This window comes from Cyanistes caeruleus, unplaced genomic scaffold (assembly GCF_971803275.1).
Source record: "Cyanistes caeruleus unplaced genomic scaffold, bCyaCae1.hap1.1 HAP1_SUPER_30, whole genome shotgun sequence".
In the NCBI taxonomy this organism is placed as follows: domain Eukaryota; kingdom Metazoa; phylum Chordata; class Aves; order Passeriformes; family Paridae; genus Cyanistes; species Cyanistes caeruleus.
This window is the reverse complement of record NW_028256295.1, coordinates 562,458-580,941: the sequence shown is the minus strand read 5'-3', so window position 1 is coordinate 580,941 and position 18,484 is coordinate 562,458. Positions and strand designations below refer to the sequence as shown.

General features: G+C 52.4%; 1 protein-coding gene across 1 annotated transcript; it reads right to left on the bottom strand.

Moving 5' to 3' along the window:
- Positions 1–1,164: 1,164 nt before the first annotated feature.
- LOC111943011 (uncharacterized) lies at positions 1,165–10,196 on the bottom strand. Its single transcript, XM_086874837.1, has 4 exons — positions 8,007–10,196; positions 6,644–6,797; positions 3,237–3,315; positions 1,165–3,050 (listed from the first exon to the last, which is right to left on the bottom strand). Exons 1-4 carry the CDS (start codon positions 8,678–8,680, stop codon positions 2,044–2,046), a joined length of 1,914 nt encoding a protein of 637 aa, XP_086730963.1. The 5' UTR covers positions 8,681–10,196; the 3' UTR covers positions 1,165–2,043.
- Positions 10,197–18,484: the final 8,288 nt, after the last annotated feature.

Sequence of the window (18,484 nt, the reverse complement as noted above, 5' to 3'; positions counted from 1 at the left end):
TTCTGAAGACAGAGCCCTCAAATGAGTGTAGGGGTGCTTTTCACCTGGGCGTGTGCAGTTTGCGAGAAATTCGAGTCGCCTCCCTTGCTTTCTAGACACTGCTCACCAGCGTGGCAGGCTAGGGGCGGCTGAAGCGAAACGTCCTTCCCCTGATACAGACTGCACAACAACCTGCAACCCCTTCTGTCTCTCAGAATCCTGTCCGTGACGCCAATTTATGTCACGATCCGCAAGGTGGGATTCGTGACGTGGTTCTTTTAGCCGGTCTTAGAGTACAAAAGATTATCAGCAAACCAAGGACTTAAACAAGAAAACACAGTTTATTGAGTGCTCATCAGCACTAATATGCGATAGAGGGAAAGAGAAGAGAAAGCAAGGCATAAGGAAAAGAGAGTAAGGGGATTATAGCTACCAACGTCGAAGTCCACTCAGCCATCCAACGACGCAGAGTCTTCTGTCCGTTGGGGAGATCTCAAAGGAAGGTGAGTTTGGGGTATAATTTTATAGTCTTTTGCAAAGCGAGGGGCGCAGGGCCAAAACCAGAGGAGATTGATGATCATTGTGATGAAATTCCATTGTGCAGGGAGCAGGTGTAGGGTACAGAGCGATCCATGTCTTGCAAGTCTTTGCTCACCAGCAGGAACAAGGACAAGGTGTTGTGGAAAACCCATTGCACCGGGTACCAGGCACAAACCTCTGCTCACCAGCAGGAATGAGAGCCATGAGTCGTGGAAAACCTGTTGTGCAGGTTACCAAGCCTCTGCTCACCAGCAGGAACGAGAGCAGTGTACCGTGCAACCTCCTGCAAACAATCACTGAGCAAACATCCATCTCAGCTAGGCCCAAACCCCCAAACCAAGTCCCTTGTGATATTCAGGGTCTCAGTCTCTGTCCTTGAGACGGTTGTGAGACAGATGAGGGAATCTTCGGGCCGTCTCTTACAACCCCACATCCCAAATCCCAACCCCAACCCATCCCATCCCATCTCTGCTGGACATCAAGACCCCCTTCCCAAGACCAATTTCCCTCATTTCACACCTCCCAAACTCCATCTCACCCAATACCCATCTCAGCCCTCCTGATTTGCATCCCATTTTGCCCAATCCCCTTCCAACCCCATTCCACCTGATGCCTTTAGAAGGCTGACCTAGAACAGAGGCTGGACAGAGTTAAGTATAAAGTTTATTAAAAGGCCTTAAAGGATACAACTTGTGCCTGGCCAACAAGATACAACAAGAGCCTGGCCAGGGCTACACCCAAGATGGACCAAAAACAAATGTCACACAAATGGACAACTGATCACAAGGTCGCATATTTTTAGAAGTTTAGGTCCATCTCTGTATTTCGGTTCATGGTCCAATTAGAGCTTCAGATGATGAAGTCCCATCCTTCCTGTTTTCTCTCTTCAGTCCACACTTGTTCATACTTTTGGACATGGAACTTATAATGACTGTCCTTGGTATCAAGCTAGAAAAGGAATTGTTTTGTCTACCTACTCTGTGAAGAGAGCTAACTAACACTTAATAGGAAGTTCAAAGCTACAAACTCAGGCAGTGCAGAATTTGAAAAATATGAAAGCTAAAACTTAAGGCAACACACCCTGCAGGACAGTGGAATCCAGCAATTTTGGGTGGGATTGAGTAGATTTCAATGGCACTGAGTAGTTTTGAGGTGACAGATAGAATTTGCTCATCTCCTTGCGTGCCAAGAGATGAAGACAAATATACCAAATACCCCCAAAACCCTCCCCATTACCTCCCTGAATACCAGATTCCCTTCAAGCACTAGTAAAAGAGATGTTTTAGATGCCTTTGATGAATCTGTAGACTTTTACCCCAATTTTGTCTGTTTTAAATAGATGAAGATGAATCAAAAGAAAATTGGGGCCAAATCAAAATGACCACCAGCTCAGTGTCTTCCCAACACAGATCACTGGGAACGTGGGTCATCAGGGCTCTGCCCAACGTGGGTCCTCTGATGGGGGATGGAGCTGGAGCAGCGCATGGACACCTTTCTGCACTTGGGGCACTCGCAGGGCTTCCCTTACCGGTGCCTCCGTTGGTGTCTGGTCAAGTTAGAGCTGTGGCTGAAGCTCTTCCCACACTGGGGACACTCATAGGGCCTCTCCCCAGTGTGGATACGCCGGTGCCTGATGAGGGTGGAGTTGTGCTTGAAGCCCTTCCTGCAGTCATGGCAGCGGAAGGGCCTCTCATCTGTGTGAATCAGCTGGTGCTCGAGGAGGCTGGAGCTGGTCTGAAACCTCTTCCCACACTGGAGACACTCATAGGGCCTCTCCCCAGTGTGGATCATCTGGTGGATCGTCAGTTTGGACCTCCAGCTGTAGGTCATCCCACATTCCTCACACTCATAGGGACGTTCCCCAGTGTGAGTCCTCTGGTGGATGGTCAGGCTGGAGCTGTGGCTGAAGCTCTTCCCACATTCCCCACACTCATAGGGCCTCTCCCCAGTGTGGATGCGCCGGTGGGTGATGAGGTGGGAGTTTTGCTTGAAGCCCTCCCCACAGTCAGGGCAGCGGAAGGGCCTCTCATCTGTGTGAATCTGCTGGTGCCTGAGGAGATTGGAGCTGCTGTGAAACCTCTTCCCACACTCGGGACACTCATAGGGCCTCTCCCCAGTGTGGATGCGCTGGTGGATGATGAGTTGAGAGTTGAAGCTGAAGCCCTTCCCACATTCCCCACACTCATAGGCCCATTCCCCAGTGTGGATCATCTGGTGGTGGATCAGGCTGTTGCTGTGGCTGAAGCTCTTCCCACACTCCAAGCACTTGTAGCGCTTCTCCCCATCCTGAAGCTGCTCATGGACCACCAGCTCAGAGCCCTGGCTGGATCTCCGGCCGCCTTCCCGGCACAGGGTGGGTCTTTCCTCCTCAGAGCACCCTGGGCTGGGTTTGGAGCCCCTCCTCCTGCAGGATCTCTGGGGCTTTTCCTCCCCGTTGGATTCCTGCATTGTGGAGCTGCTCAAAACGGCCTCTTCCACGAGGTTCTGCCGTGGGGATTTGTCCTCCCTGGTCTCCATCCTCAGCTCCTTGTCTGGGGGAGGAAGGACAGGGAGAGGATGGGATTTGCCTCCGTGCCAGAGGGAAGGGGAAGGAGATCCCCCCAGTGCATCCCCGGCAGGACGGCGTCGGCAGCGGGGTTGTCCTGCAGCCGGGGGCCAGGCTGGGCTGGGAGATGGAGCAGGAGAGAGGGGGAAAGGGGCACTGACTTCCTCCTCACCTGCCTGGGTGTCCTGGGACGTCTTCCTCTTCCTCACAGCCTCCTCCTCCATCCGGCCAAGGTTTGGGAATGGGAAATCCTGGTTTGGGGAAAAATACAATTCATGAGCACATTGGAATAGGGGGTTCCTCCTGCCCAAGGCCCTCTCTAGAAGTCACAGGGCACCTTGTGCCCATATAAACCTCCTAAACACCAAGATTCAGTCCTGAAAATGCCTCCCAGGAGTTCCCCATCTCTGGTCTCTCCCCTTTGCTGTTCATGGGTTCCCCCCTGTTCCAGCTGCTGGGGGTCACGCTTGTACTGTGGGTCCCCCATCTACTCGGTCCCTGCCCTCCCCTTGCTTCTGAGAGTGCCAGGAATCCAAAAAGTTCCTCTCATTTTTGTCTCAACATTTAGGGATGTTGGAGGTTTTTGGGGTCCCAGGGTCCCTTCTCCCCTTATTCTCTTCTTGGGGGTGCAGGTGGTCCATGGAGACCCCCCTGACCCCTCTCCAGGCTGTTGAGGGTCTTGTGAATTGCGGCGCTCCCCTTCTCTGGGGGTCCTGGGGGACACAGGGCTCTGCTCCTCCAGGCTGCCTCTGCCAGCAGCTGCCACCAGGACCCCCCAAGGGACATTTTCTGCTCAGCTTTGGAGTTCTTCATTCGCTGAACATTCTCCCCAAAAACCCAACCCAGGGACCCCCCAGGATATCTGGGACGAGCTCCCCCTCCCTGGTCATTGCTGGGATGGGGGGGTGATGATCCCATGGGTGGGGGACTGTGAATTTGGGGAATGCTGGACTGGGATATACTGGGTGTGACTGAGATAATACTGGGATAACAAGCACCTGACTGGGGTTACTGGGAGTGTCTGGGAATGGCTATGGACATGCTGAGAGCAACTGGGATATACTGGGAACACACTGGGAACAACGGGAACCATGCTGGGGACAACTGAAAGCAACTGGGCGTGACTGGGACCATGCTGGGAGGGGATGGGACTATACTTGGAGCTACTGGGTGCAACTGGGATCACACTGGGAGAAACAGGGAGCAACTGGAACCACGCTGAGGGCAACTGGGATCTAACTGGGATCACAGTGGAAGCAGCTGGGCCATGCTGGGCAAGACTGGGACCATACTGGCAGCAACTGGGACTGCACTCAGAGTGACTGGGAGTGGCTGGGAGCAACTGGGAACAGCTGGAACGACACTGGAGGCAACTGGGAGTGAGTGGGACCATGCTGAGATGGACTGGGACTATTCCAGGGACAACTGGGATCACACTGGTAGCAACTGGGAAGAATTGCAACTATTCTGGGATCACACTCAACTGGGATCATACTGGGATCACAGTGGGAGCAGCTGGGTCCCTGCTGGCTGAGACTGGGATCCCACTGAGGGTGACTGGAATCATACTGGGATTGACTGGGAGTGGCTGGGAACAACTGGGATCATGCTGAGAGCAACTGGGAAGAGCTGGGAATGACTGGGAGCGTGCTGGGGCTGACTGGGATATACTGGGAGAGACAGGGAGTCCCAGGGATCACACTGGAGGCTACTGGGGTCACACTGGCACTGCCAGGGAGCAACTGGGGGCCACTGGCCTCATACTGGGAGTGACTGAGATCAGACTGGGAGTGACTGGGATCAGACTGGGAGTGACTGGGATGATACTGGGAGTGTAAAGGAAACTGGAAAATTGGGGAAAAAATGGGAAAAAAAGCAGGATCAATAAAAGGAAAATAGAAGGGAAAAATCAGGGGAAAAAAATAGAAAAAACCAGGATGAAATAAAAAAAAAAAAAGGGAAAATCAGGAAAAATTTGGGAAAAAAAGAGAAAAGTCAAGGAATAAATGGGAAAAATTGGGGAAAAAATCAGGAAAAGAAAGTGGAAAAAATATTGAAAAAAATCAGGAAAAATGGGGAAAAAAATCAGGACAAAATAGGAAAAGAAGGAAAAATCAGGAAGAATTGGAAAAAAACCTGAGAAAATCAGGAGAAAAACTGGGAAAGAACTTGGAAAAACCAGGAAAATAAAGAGGCATAAAATCTAAAAATAGTAGAAAAATAATGGGAAAAAAATTCGGAAAAAATCAGGGAAAACTCAGGGAAATTTGAGAAGAAATTGGGAAAAAGCTAGAAAAAAAATGGGAAAGGAAGATAGAAAAATCAGGAAAAAATAGGAAAGGCATGGAAAAAAAAAAGTGAAAAAATGGGAAAAATCAGGGAAATATCAGGAAAAGAAAGCCAAAAAGACCCTGGGAAAAATCAGGCGAAATCAAGAAAAAATTCGGAAAAAAAATTGAAAAATCAAGGAAAAAACAAAAATGTTTGAGAAAGCTTGCAAAAAAATCAGAAAAAAAAAAAGTGAAAAAACAGAAAGATCAGGGGAATATCAGGGAAAAAAAACAGGAAAAGGATTAAAAAAATCTGTAAAAAATCAGAAAAAAATAATGAAAAATTTCAGGAAGAAAATGGGGAAAGCCAGAAAAAATTGGGAAAGGAAAAAGGATAAATCGGGAAAAAAATTGGAAAAGAATTGGGAAAAAATGGGTAAAATCAAGAAAAGAGAGAAAAAAGAAACCTGGGAAAAAAACAGGAAAAATCAGTAAAAAAATTAAGAAATACAGGGAAAAATCAGGGAAAAATGGGGGGAAATCAGGAAAAGAAATGGTGGAAAAAATTGGGAAAAATCAGAGAAAAAAAAATCAAGGGAAAAATGAGGAAAAAAACCTGGGGGACAAAACCTGGGAAAATGTTAAAAAAATTGGGAAAAAGCCAGGAAATATTTAGGAAATGAACAAGCATAATTTAGGAAAAATTTGGAAAAAATGGGGAAATATTGGGACAGATCAGAGGGAAAAATCAGGAAAAAAAATGTGAAAAATGAGAGAAAAATCAGGAAAAGAAAAAGGGAATAAAACCTGAAAAAAATCAGAAAAAAATTGAAAAAATTGGGGGAAAATCAGGGAAAAAATTGGGAAAAATCAGGGAAAAAATGGGAAAAAACAGAAAAATCAGGGAAAAATTTGAGAAAAAGTTGGGGAAAAGATAAAAAAATTTGGGAAAAGAAGAGAGAAAAATCAAGGGAAAATCAGGAAAATTTGATAAAAAACTGGAAAAAAAATGGGAAAATTTGGGAGAAAAAGGAGGGAAAAAATCAGAAAAAAAGCAAGGGAAAATTAGGAAAAAACTAGGAAAAAACAGAAAAAAATGGGGGAAAAAAAGAATGAAAAAATTGGAAAAAATATTGGGAAAAAAACTGGAAAAATCTGGGACAAAATGAGGAAAAGAAAGAGGAAAATAATCTGGAAGAATCAGGATAAAATGGGGATAAAAAATGGGAAAAAAATAGGAAAAATCAGGAAAAAACCAGGATTAAATCCCCCTATCCCATTTTTCCATGGAATTTTAGGAATTGCCTACCTGGGAGATCGTAGAATAATTTCCAGACCTGAGAATCCAGGGACTGGGGAGAGGTGGAATTGCGGATGAGCTGCTCCAGGTTTTTTGGAAGACTGATGGCTTGGTCCTCTTCCAGCTTCCAGAACATTGGGATGAATCCCACACCTCCTTCTGGCTGGAAATCATGGAAAAATCATGGAAAAATCATGGGAAAGCTGTGATTTAAATTCATGGAATTTTGCCACCGAAGCACCCTTTTTCCCACCAAAACTTCTATTTTTTTTACCCCAAATTTCAATTTTTGGGATAATTAAATGGGGAAGATAGGGGGAAATGGGGAAAAATAGGATAAAAATGGAGGAAGAATGGGGAAAAGTTAGGGAAAACTACAAAAATATAGGGGAAAAGTGAGAAAAATGTCAGTAAAAATGTAGGAAAATGGGGAGAAATTGAGCCAAAATGGGGGGAAAAAATGGGAAAAATGGGAGAAAGGAATGGAAGAAAATTGGGATAAAATTGTGGAAAAGTAAGATAAAACCAGGATAAAAATGGGAGAGGGGGGAAATGGGGAAAACTGGGACAAAAATAGGAAAAAAAAGGTAAAGATGAGGCAAAAGTGGGGGAAAATTGGAAGAAATCGGGGAAAATAGGAGTAAAAATGGGGAAAAAACTGGGAGAAAATGGAGCAAAAATAGCATAAAATGGGGAAATAATAGATTAAAAATGGAAAAAATGGGAAAAATAGGAAAACATGGGGGAAGATTTGAGTAAAAATGGAGGAAAAATAGGAAAAAAAAAATGGGAAAAAATGAGGACAAATGAGATAAAAAAGGGGAAAATTGAGAGGAAAAGAAAAAAAATGGGGAAAAAATTAGGGAAAAATAAGAAATAGGATTAAAATAGGGGAAAATTATATGAAAATGAGATAAAAATTAGAAAAAATAGAGCAAAAATGGGAAAGAAATAGGATAAAAATGGGGAAAAATTGGATAAAAATGTGGAAAAATGGGATAAAATGGAGACAAATTGTACTCTAATAAGGAATGACTGGGAGTGATTTGGATTATCGTGGGGCGCAGAGGAAACTGGAGCCACACGTGGGGAGCAACTGGGCTCATGCTGGGAGCAGCCACTGCCGGCACCGGGAGCCCCGAACCCCTTTCCCGGCCATGCCGGACCCGCATCCCCCCGGCCCCTTTGCCGGGGCTCTGCCGCCACCGCCACCGGGACCCCCCCAAAAACACCTCCCGGGGACCCCCGGGGTGCCCCCGAGGGGCATCTGCGGCTCGGCTCTGGAGCCCTGCCATCCCCAAACATCCCCCCCAAAAACCCCAAAGCCAGGGAGCCCCGGGGTATTTGGGGCGAGCTCCCCCTCCCCAGGCACCTGCGGGATGGGGGGCGATGGTCCCGAAGGAGCTGCAGATGCAGAGAGCGGGGAGCGCAGGTGGAGCCTCCTCTGCCTGCTCCAGCTCTTCCTCCTCCTGCTCCTCCTCTTCCTCCTCCTCTGCCCCTCCTCTTCCTCCTCCTCTGTCCCTCCTCTGTCCCTGTGCGCGGTTCGGAGCCCTCGGGTGAGCGGGGCCGGGCCGGGACACGATGGGAAAGGGCTGGGTCCCCCCCAAACCGAGCTGGGGGCAGCGGAGCTTTGGGGGAACAATGGGAACGGGGCGGGACAGGGGAACAGGGGGAGGTGGGAGCACTGAGGGTCCCCCAGTTCACCCCAGGAGCCCCAAGCCCCGTCCCAGCCCCCCCAGTTCCCCCCGCAGCCCCGGCTGAGGGGGGCTCAGCCCAGGAGCCGCCGTCGTTCGGGGCTCCCCCGAGTGCAGGAACGGGAGAGTTCCCGGCTCGGGGAGGCCCCAGCACAGGAGGGGATCTTGTCCCTCTTCCAGGGCCTTCCAGGGTCTTCAGGCCCCTCTCAAGAGGAGTTTTTCTCCTTTTCAGGTTTTTTGGGGGGATCCCACCACTACAGGGGTGTTTTTTCCTCCCCATTTTATGGTGTTTGTGCGGCCGCAGCCCCACAAGCCCCTTTTGAGGGGGGATCATGACGGCTTTAAGTGACATTTTTAGGGGTGCCCCCACCCCAATCCCCTGTAGGGGATGTTTTGTCCCCCAGGATGAATTTTGGGGGTTCTCTCTACCATGGCCGCTTTAAGGGCCCCCGGTGTTGTCGGGTCCCACTGTAACTCCTCTTAAAAGGGCAACACCGCTCCCGTTGGTTCCGGCAGTGGAGCCCGGGAGGGGTTGGGGGTCCCGGGAGGGGTTGGGGGTACCTGGGTGATGCCGATGGTGTCCATGGGGATCCCGTGCTCGGTATAAACCTTCATGAGAGGTTCCTGGGGGTTTTCAGAAGTTCTGGGTGTTTTTGGGGCCATGGTGGTTTTTGGGGGGTTCTCAAGGGGGTTCACAGGGGTCCTGATGAGGGAATTTGGGCGATCCCGGGGGTGGAATTTGGGATCTCAAGGCTGTTTTGGGGAACCTGCTGGTGATGGACATGGGGACCCCATGACAGATATGAACCTTCTCAATGTCTGTATGGGGTTTTGCGGTTTTGGGGAGTTTTTGGAACATCCAGGGCTGTGTTGGGGATCAGGGGAGGTTGGGGTGTCCCGGGGGGTTTGGGGGTTCTCGGCAGGTTTGGGGGTACCTGGGCAATGCGGGTGGCAGTGCTGGGGACCCCGTGCCGGGTTTGAACCTTCTCACTGCGCACGGGCAGCGTCAGCGTGTTCAGGGAGATCCTGGGGGGCCCGGGGGGTCACCCCAAATCCCAGGGACCCCAAATGCTGAGGGACCCCCCAAACTGCCCTCAGCGCTGGATCTGCTGCAGGCAGGGGGGCACCAGCACTCGGCCCCCACCCTCCACCATCACAGGGGGGCTGTGGAAGAAATCTGGGGGTGCACGGACAGGTCGGGTGGGACCCCCAAAGTCCTGGGGGAGAGGACATGGGGGGACTTCCAGGAATTCCCATTATGGGGGAAAGAAGAGGGACCAGGAAGAGTTTGGGGGGCCTGGGTGGGTAATGGGAGGGACCCCCAGAAGTCTTGTGGGTGGTGGGGAGGGCAAAAAACAGGGTGACCCCCAGGATGGGTTTGGGGGGGAACCGGATTGGAGCTCCCATGGCAGTGGGATGGGGAGATCTGCCCAAAGAATTCCATGGGAATGACATGGCAGTGAGATCCATCTACAGAATTCCCATGGGAATTGGACAGCAGTGGGATCCATCCGTGGAGGTCTCACGGGAATGGGATGTCTGAGATCCATCCATGGAATTTCCATGCGAATTCCCACGGTCACAAATTTTGCCCTCCCAAATCCCACATTCCCATTCCCATATTCCCATGGGAATTCTGCCCTCCCCACCTTTACACTCCAGCGCCTCCCACCCATATCTGACATATTTCTGGAGACATTCCCTGCAGCTGTGAGCCAGGGAATTTGTTAATCCCTCAGCCTGGATCTCAGGGATCCCCATGGCGGTGCCACAGTTGCCATCGCAGCCCCACAGATCCCCCAGCCCCGGCTCCCCCCGCTCAGCCCCGCTCTGGCTGTGCCGCTGCTGCAGCATCTGCAGCTCCCCGCTGGCCCCGTGCCGGTGCCGCTCCTTGTGCCGGCCCTGGCTATCCCAATATCCCAGCCCTGGCTATCCCAATATCCCAGCTCTGGCTATCCCAAGATCCCAGCCCTGGCTATCCCAATATCCCAGCCCTGGCTATCCCAATATCCCAGCCCTGGCTATCCCAATATCCCAGCCCTGGCTATCCCAAGATCCCAGCCCTGGCTATCCCAAGATCCCGGCTCGGCTCCGCCCGGCCCCGCTCGCTGCGGCGGCGCTGGAAGGGGATCCCAGCCAGGGACCCCATGGACATGGACTGCGGGAAGCCCGGGCCGGGCTCCGACAGCGCCGCGTGCAGGGAACGCAGGGAGAGGAGAACTGGGGGGACATTTGGAGATTTGGGATCGGGGGGGTCACGGCTGAAGGAAAGGGGGAACGGGGAGCGCCGGGAAGGGCATTTGGGGATGCCAGGAGTGACAAGAGGGGAGGCTAGGGCTGGCTAGATGTGGCATGGCTGGAGTTCAGGGCGTTCCTGTACCCAGGAAAGGGAGCTCCAAGCGTCCCCGCTGTCCCCATTGCCAGGACAGGGCAGGGAAAGCCGGGATGGCTGGGAATAGGGGTCCCGGGTGTCCTGAGTGCTGAGGAAAGGAGGGGCTGGCTGCTGGGAGAGGCAGGAATAGGGGTCCGGGGGGTAAATGGGTCAAGGAGAAGGGGGCTCTGGGGGCTGCGGGAGGCGGGATGGCCGGGAAAGGGGTGCAGGCGTTCCTGGTGCCGGATAAGGGGGTGCAGGGTGGGACCCACGGCCGGGAATGGGGGTTCGGTGGGATGGCGGAGCCCAGGAATGGGGGTTTAGGGGGCCCTCGGCGCTCCGGAATGGGCGATCAAAGAGTCCCGGTGCCGGGGTCCCCCTCACCTCTCGCCGCCCCCCGGGAGCGCCCCCGGCCCCAGCGCTGGAGCCATCGCGCTGCTCCGCTGCGGCCCCGCCCACAGCCCCGGCCCCGCCCCCAGAGCCGCCTCCGGCCCCGCCATTGGCGCCACTCTTTGCTGCCCGCCAATGTCACACATGGCACTATGATGTCATACAGCCATGCCATGATGTCACAGCCATCTCTGTGATGTCACACAGTCCCCTCTATGATGCCGTAGCTGCTCAGTGACCTCACACAACAAACTCTGTCATGTCACAGCCCCATCTGTGACCTCACACAACCCACTCAGAGCTGTCACACAGCCCCTTTCTGACATCACAGCTGCTCTGGGGCTCCAGGACACAGCCACAGAGGTGCTGCTGTGACACAGCCCCCTCTGGCATATCCCACAGCCCCTGCCAGTGCTGAGCCACTGGCAGCTCTGTCTGGGCCTGCTCTCTGTGTCCCTGAGCTGCCCTGGCAGGGCCCCAGCCCTGCTGGGCTGTGCTCAGGAGCTGCTCCTGGCCAGAGCTGTCTCCCTGCTGTGGTCTGTTCCCATGGCAACATCTGCCCCATTGTTATGGTCAGGTTCCATGTCAACCATCACAGCCCCTGTTGCTATGGTGAGTCCCTCGGCAGCTCCATGGAGACCCCATGCCAGGGCTGGTTGCCATGGACACCAGCTCAGGCCTGGAGCCAGAGCCCGTTGCCATGGCAACCATTTGCAGTCCCATCCCCAGGCTCATGGGATCCCAGAGCCACAGAATTGGCTGAGTTGGGAGGGAGCCATGGGGATCCTCCAGTCCAACTGCTGGCCCTGCACAGGACACCCCAACAATCCCAGCCTGGGCCTGGCAGCGCTGGCCAAACGCTGCTGGAGCTCAGCCAGCCCTGGAGCTGGGAGCCTTCCCTGGGGAGCCTGTTCAGTGCCCCAGCAGCCTCGCGGGAAAAACCTTTTCCTCACATCCAGCCTAAACCTGCCCGCCTCAGCTCCAGCCGCTCCCTCCACTCCTGTCCCTGGGCACCAGAGGGAAGAGGTTCCCGCAGCCCCCAACCAGGGACCCGCTCCCAAGGCTGCTGCCATGGCAACCAGGCCTGGCACCAGCTGGGATGCTCGGTTTCCACGGGCTGGGCTTCAGGAATGGCATTCCCCAATTTCCTGCTCCTGCTGAAACCGCGCTGCTGCTCGCTTCCCTCCCACCTGCCATGGAAAGCACAAAAGGCAAAGATCCCAGGCTGGGATAAGAACAATTTATTGAGAACAGCAATGAGATAAGGCAAAAACATGAACAGAAACAATTTTGGTAACAGAAAGGATAAGACAAACCATTCACAGGAAAACTAAACCGCCACCGACTGTTTCTTCCTGGACATGCATTTCCTCCTGCCAGGAAAGGACACCCTTCTACTCTGGTGAGAGAGAGGGAGTCTTTTTCCTGCCCCTGGCAATGACCTGAGATGGGATTGAATATAATGACAGGACCATGGCCAGACTCTCATGTTCTTTAATCCCACATCATGTCATTACCATGGGCAGGAAAAGGTACAGGTGTGTTCCCAGCATGGATAACAGGGAACATGGATCACCACGTCTCTTCGCAATGTCAGTCTTCCAATGTGAGATGAAGCTGGAGCAGTGCACAAAGCTCTCCCTGCACTTGAACCAATCGCAGGGCTTCCCTTACTGGTGCTTCCGTTGGTCTGGTCAAGTTAGAGCTCCGGGTGAAGCTCTTCCCACACTGTGCACATGTGTAGGGCCTCTCCCCAGTGTGGATGCGCCGGTGGGTGATGAGGTGGGAGTTGTGCTTGAAGCCCTCCCCACAGTAGGGGCAGCGGAAGGGCCTCTCATCCGTGTGAATCCGCTGCTGCAGGACGAGATTGGAGCTCCTCTGAAACCTCTTCCCACACTCGGGACACTCGTAGGGCCTCTCCCCAGTGTAGATGCACTGGTGGACGTTGAGTTGCGAGATGCAGCTGAAGCCCTTCCCACATTGCCCACACTCGTGGGGCCATTCCCCCGTGTGAATCATCTGGTGGCGGATCAGGCTGTTGCTCCGGCTGAAGCTCTTCCCACACTCCAAGCACTTGTAGGGCTTCTCCCCATCCTGAAGCTGCTCATGGACCACCAGCTCAGAGCCCTGGCTGGATCTCTGGCCGCCTTCCCAGCACAGGGTGGGTCTTTCCTCCTCAGAGCACCCTGAGATGGGTTTGGAGCCCCTCCTCCTGAGGGATCTCTGGGGATTTTCCAACCTGCTTGACTCCTGTGCTGTGGAGCCACTCAAACTGTCCTCTTCCACGAGGTTCTGCCGTGGGGATTTGTCCTCCCTGGTCTCCATCCTCAGCTCCTTGTCTGGGGGAGGAAGGACAAGGAGAGGATGGGATTTGCCTCCGTGCCAGAGGGAAGGGGAAGGAGATCTCCCCAGTGCGTCTCCGGCAGGACGGCGTCGGCAGCGGGGTTGTCCTGCAGCCATGGGCCAGGCTGGGCTGGGAGATGGAGCAGGAGAGAGGGGGAAAGGGGCACTGACTTCCTCCTCACCTGCCTGCGTGTCCTGGGGCATCTTCCTCTTCCTCACAGCCTGCTTCTCCATCTGGCCAAGGTTTGGGAATGGGAAATCCTGGTTTGAGAGAAAACAAGGAATGAGCACATTGAGTTTGATGGTCCCTCTTACCAAGCCCATCTCTAGAAGTCACCTGGGCCTCTGACGTGACTTAGTTTGAAAGAAGTTTGCTAAGGAAGGCAGAAATCACCACTGAAATTGATAAAAAATGTAAGCATCCCATCCCCTCCGAATTATTATAATCTTGAAACCAAAGTGCACTCAGGTAACAATATGGGCAAAGGAATATAAATTCTTTACTAAAGAAAGGAAAATGAAAATGCCGCAGTACAAAAAAAAAAAAAAACCACAACAAAAAGCAACCCACCAACAGAGTCGGAACCTTACACCCCGTTGGTCAGGGTGCTGATAGCAGTCTGATTAAATGGTGGCTGCAGTACTCCTGGAGAAACAGATGTGGTTCTGTTGAAGCAATGATCCTGTTGAAGATTGTAACTTACCTCTGAAGTTCTGGTGCTGTAGATGGGTCTGGTCTCTCCTCTGGGAATCCAGTGGACAAAGACTGCCTGTGGTGCTCTGATTCCCAGATTATATCCATCCAGGAATGCTTGACTCCTCCCCCTGGGTGGAGCATCTCACAATGGGATGATGTCATTTTATCAGCCCTGCAGTGAGACTCAATGGCCCATTAACAGAAGATATCCCCCTGGAGGAAGGATGGGTGGTTGAAGAGATAAAGAACACTGCCCCACCTGGTTTTAACGGCTGGCCCATTAACAGAATATATCCCCCAGTTATGAGGGATGGGTGATGAAAGAAATAAAGAAAACTGCTGTACCAGGTTTTAACAGATGTTGATAGAATACATACTTTTGGTTACATCTTGCATTGCAACCCAAGACATGGGGTCCATAAAAATTTTAGACCACCAAACTTCAGCACTGAAAATGCCTTCCAGGAGTTCTCCATCTCTGTTCTCTTCCTATTGATGTTCAGAGTCTCCCCCCTGTCTCAGCTGCTGGGGGTCACACTTGTACTGGGAGTCCCCTGTCTACTCAGTCCCTCCCCTGCCCAGTGTGCTGGGTGTGCCAGGAATCTGAAAAGTTCCCCCTGTTTCCATCTCCCCACTTAGGGATGCTGGGACACCCCAGTAGCCCCTCAAGGGGAATTTCCCACTCAGCTTTGGAGTTCTTCATTCTCCAAACATCTGCCCCAAAAAACCCAACCCCTCAGGATGTCTCGGCTGAGCTCCCCCTCCCCAGTCACCTGTGGGATGGGGGGTGATGATCCCATAAGTGGGGGGGCTGTGAATTCAGGGAGTGCTTGACCTCGTGATTCCTTCTCCTTTCTCTGATCTTCCTTTGTCCCTCCTTCAGACTGATGAAGCTGCTCAAGGAGTCAGAAGCAAAACTCCAAGTCCTTTGGAGCATCAATTGGCCCCACTGAGGGCAGGGACTGCCAAAGGCTCCCCAGGGACTGGTGAGATCAGATCCTGGAGGCCAGGATTGCCGGGAGCCAAAGGCTCTGAGCAGGGAACTGCAATGCTGAGCCAGCCCTGGCTGGGTTGGAGGAAGCAGAAAGGCCAAGCCCTGAGCCCAGGCCTGGCCCAGCAGGGCCTGTCCCTCACGGGTGGCTCGGGGCTCTTTGTGGGGCAGTGGGATGTGAGGGGCAGCAAGGACAAATGCCATAAACCTGTGTGACACTCCAGATCCTTCTGGAACCAAGGGGCCAGTGTGACACCATGGGAAGTTGTGGAACCAAGGGGATCGTTGTGGCACTCTTGGGCCCATGGAACCAAGGGACCAGTGGGACAGTCTGAAGCCTTATGGAAACAAGAGGCCACTGTGAGCCTGCAGGGCTGTAACACCCCAGAACACTTCAATGCTGGTGGTAACCAAAGGTTCCTGTGCTTGAGTTTGGTGCACAGGAGAAACAACAACCAGATCTTCTCAGCATGGACAGATGCAAAGAATATTCTTGGTAGGAAGGGACCCACAAGGACCATCAAGTCCAGCTCTTAATATAATGGCCCCACAAGGATTGAACCCACAACCTCGGTGATACTGGCACCATGCTCTGACCAACTGAGCTAAGAGGTCAAAATGACACAAAATTTAACTGACGAAATACAGACAATCAAGGAACTATGGCAAAGGGTTTAATACAACATCCAACTGCACAAAGAACTCTTACCATAGCCTTAACTTTGCAAACTTAGCTCATTTAACCTAAAAAGTGTTAACCCTTAAGATTTTGGGTAACATTAAGGTATCCAAAAATATTCCAGGTACGTAGGATAGGAAGGAGAATAAAAAGAGACCAGAAAGACAGAAGATCTACAGAAAAGCACTTCCAGAATGATCCCAGTCACTCCCACTACAATCTCAGTCACCCCCAGTATGAGCTGTTGCACCCAGCCACCCCTAGTATGGTTCCAGTCACACCCAGGCCCTCCCAGTATGATTCCAGTCATGGCCAGAGTGACTCCCTGTCACTCCCAGGATGGGCCCAGTTGCTCCCAGTCACCTCCAGCATGGTTCCAGTCCCAGCCAGCACCTTTGCAGTCACTCCCAGTATGATCCCAGCTAGTTCCAGTAGGATCCCAGTATGACCCAGCATGGGCACAGCTGCTCCCAGGATTATCCAGCATGGTTCCAGTTGTTCCCATTTACCTGCACTGTGGTTTCAGTCTCTCCCAGTATATCCAAGTTGCTCCTAGTCACTCCTCAGGTGCTTCCAGGCTGATCCCAGTTGCTCCCAGCCACTCCCAGTCACGCTGAGTGCAGTCCCAGTTGCTGCCAGTATGGTCCCAGTCTTGCCCAGCATGGCCCAACTGCTCCCACTGTGATCCCAGTAGGATGCCAGTTTCCCTCAGGATGGTTCCAGTTGCTCCCTGTTCCTCCCAGAGTGATTCCAGTTGCACCCAGTTGGCCCCAGTATAGTTCCAGTTGCTCCCCAGATGATCCCAGCTGCTCCCTGCATGGTCCCAGTCATGCCCAGCTGGAGTTGCCCCCAGTGCAGACCCAGTCACTCCCAGTTGCTCCCAGTTGTCCCCAGCATGGTTCCCATTGTTCCCAGTGTGTTTTCAGTCATCCCCAGTATGATCACAGACACTCCCAGTATATCCCAGCTGCCCTCAGCATGTCCATAGACATTCCCAGACAGTCCTTGTAATCCCAGTTAGGTGCTTGTTATCCCAGTATGATCTCAGGTCCAGCATATCCCAGTCGAACTGGGATTCACTCCCTGAATTCACAGCCCCCCCATCCATGGGATCAACACCCCCCCTATCCCACAGGTGACCAGGGAGGGGGAGCTCGGCCCAGATATCCTGGGGGCTTCCTGGGTTGGGTTTTTGGGGGTGATTGTTGGAGAATGAAGAACACCAAGGCTGAGAAGAAAATGTCCTTTAGGGAGACATTTGGGGTTCCCAGTGGCAGCTGCTGGCAGCGGCAGCCTGGAGGAGCAGAGCCCTGTGTCCCCCAGGACCCCAAAGTGGGGAGCCCAGAGAGGAGGAGCGCCGTGATTCGTGGGACCCTCAATTGCATAGAGAGGGGCAGGGGGGATTCATTGGACCCCCTGCCCCCCCAAGAAGGGAATAAGGGGAGCAGGGACCCTGGGACCCCAAAAACTTCCAGAATCCCTAAGTGGGGAGATGGAAATGGGAGGAAGTTTTCAAATTCCTGGCACTCACAGCAGCAAGAAGAGGTCAGGGACCGAGTGGACAGGGGACCCACAGTACAAGTGTGACCCCCAGCAGCTGGGACAGGGGTGAAAGCCTGAACACCAAAAGGGAGAGAACAGAGATGGAACTAGAACTCCTGGGAGGCATTTTCAGGGCCAGATTTTGGTGGTCTAAAATTTTTATGTACCCCATGTCCTGGGTTGCAATGCAAGATTCAACCAAAAGCATGTATTCTCTCACCATCTGTTAAAAACTAGAGGAGCAGGTTTCTTTATCTCTTTCATCACCCATCCCTCATAACTGGGGGGATGTCATCTGTTAATGGGCCAGCAGTTAAAACCAGGTGGGGCAGTGTTCTTTATCTCTTCCACCACCCATCCTTCCTCCAGGGGGATATCTTCTGTTAATGGGCCATTGAGTCTCACTGCAGGACTGATAAAATGACATCATCCCATTGTGAGATGCTCCACCCAGGGGGAGGAGCAAAGCATTCCTGCATGAATATAATCTGGGAATCAGAACACCACAGGCTGTCTTTCTCCACTGGATTCCCAGAGGACAGACCAGACCCATCTACAGCACGGGAACTTCAGAGGTAATGTACACAATTCTATGGGATTATTGCTTCATTGCTTATCTGAGATCACTTTGATATCAAGATTATAATAATTTGGAGAGGGCTGTTGCTTACATTTTTATCAATTTCAATGGGGGTTTCTGCTTTCCTTAGCAAACACCTTTCCTTTCAAATCAAGACACCCCAGATGCCCTGGTGACTTCTAGAGAGGGACTTGGACAGAGGGACCTTCAAACTCAGGATGCTCATTCCTTGTTCTCTCCCGAACCAGGATTTCCCCATCCCAAACCTTGGCTGGATGGATGAGAAGGCTGCAAGGAAGAGGAAGATGCCCCAGGAATCCCAGGCAAGTGAGGAGGAAGTCAGTTCCCCTTTCCCCCTCTCTCCTGCTCCATCTCCCAGCCCAGCCTGGCCCCCAGCTGCAGGACAACCCCGCTGCCGACGCCGTCCTGCCGGGGACGCACTGGGGGGATCTCCTTCCCCTTCCCTCTGGCACGGAGGCAAATCCCATCCTCTCCTTGTCCTTCCTCCCCCAGACAAGAAGCTAAGAATGGAGACCAGGGAGTACAAATCCCTGCGGCACAAC

Bases quoted from the DNA above. Each gene is read 5' to 3' on its own strand.
- LOC111943011 (XM_086874837.1), bottom strand. From the start codon at position 8,680: ATGTCACTTAAAGCCGTCATGATCCCCCCTCAAAAGGGGCTTGTGGGG. The intron at 6,798-8,006 runs GTGCCTGGGGAG...CATGATTTCCAG, and splicing joins CATCGCCCCCCATCCCGCAG to CCAGAAGGAGGTGTGGGATT. The intron at 3,051-3,236 runs GTGAGGAGGAAG...TTCCTCCCCCAG, and splicing joins GTCCCAGGACACCCAGGCAG to ACAAGGAGCTGAGGATGGAG.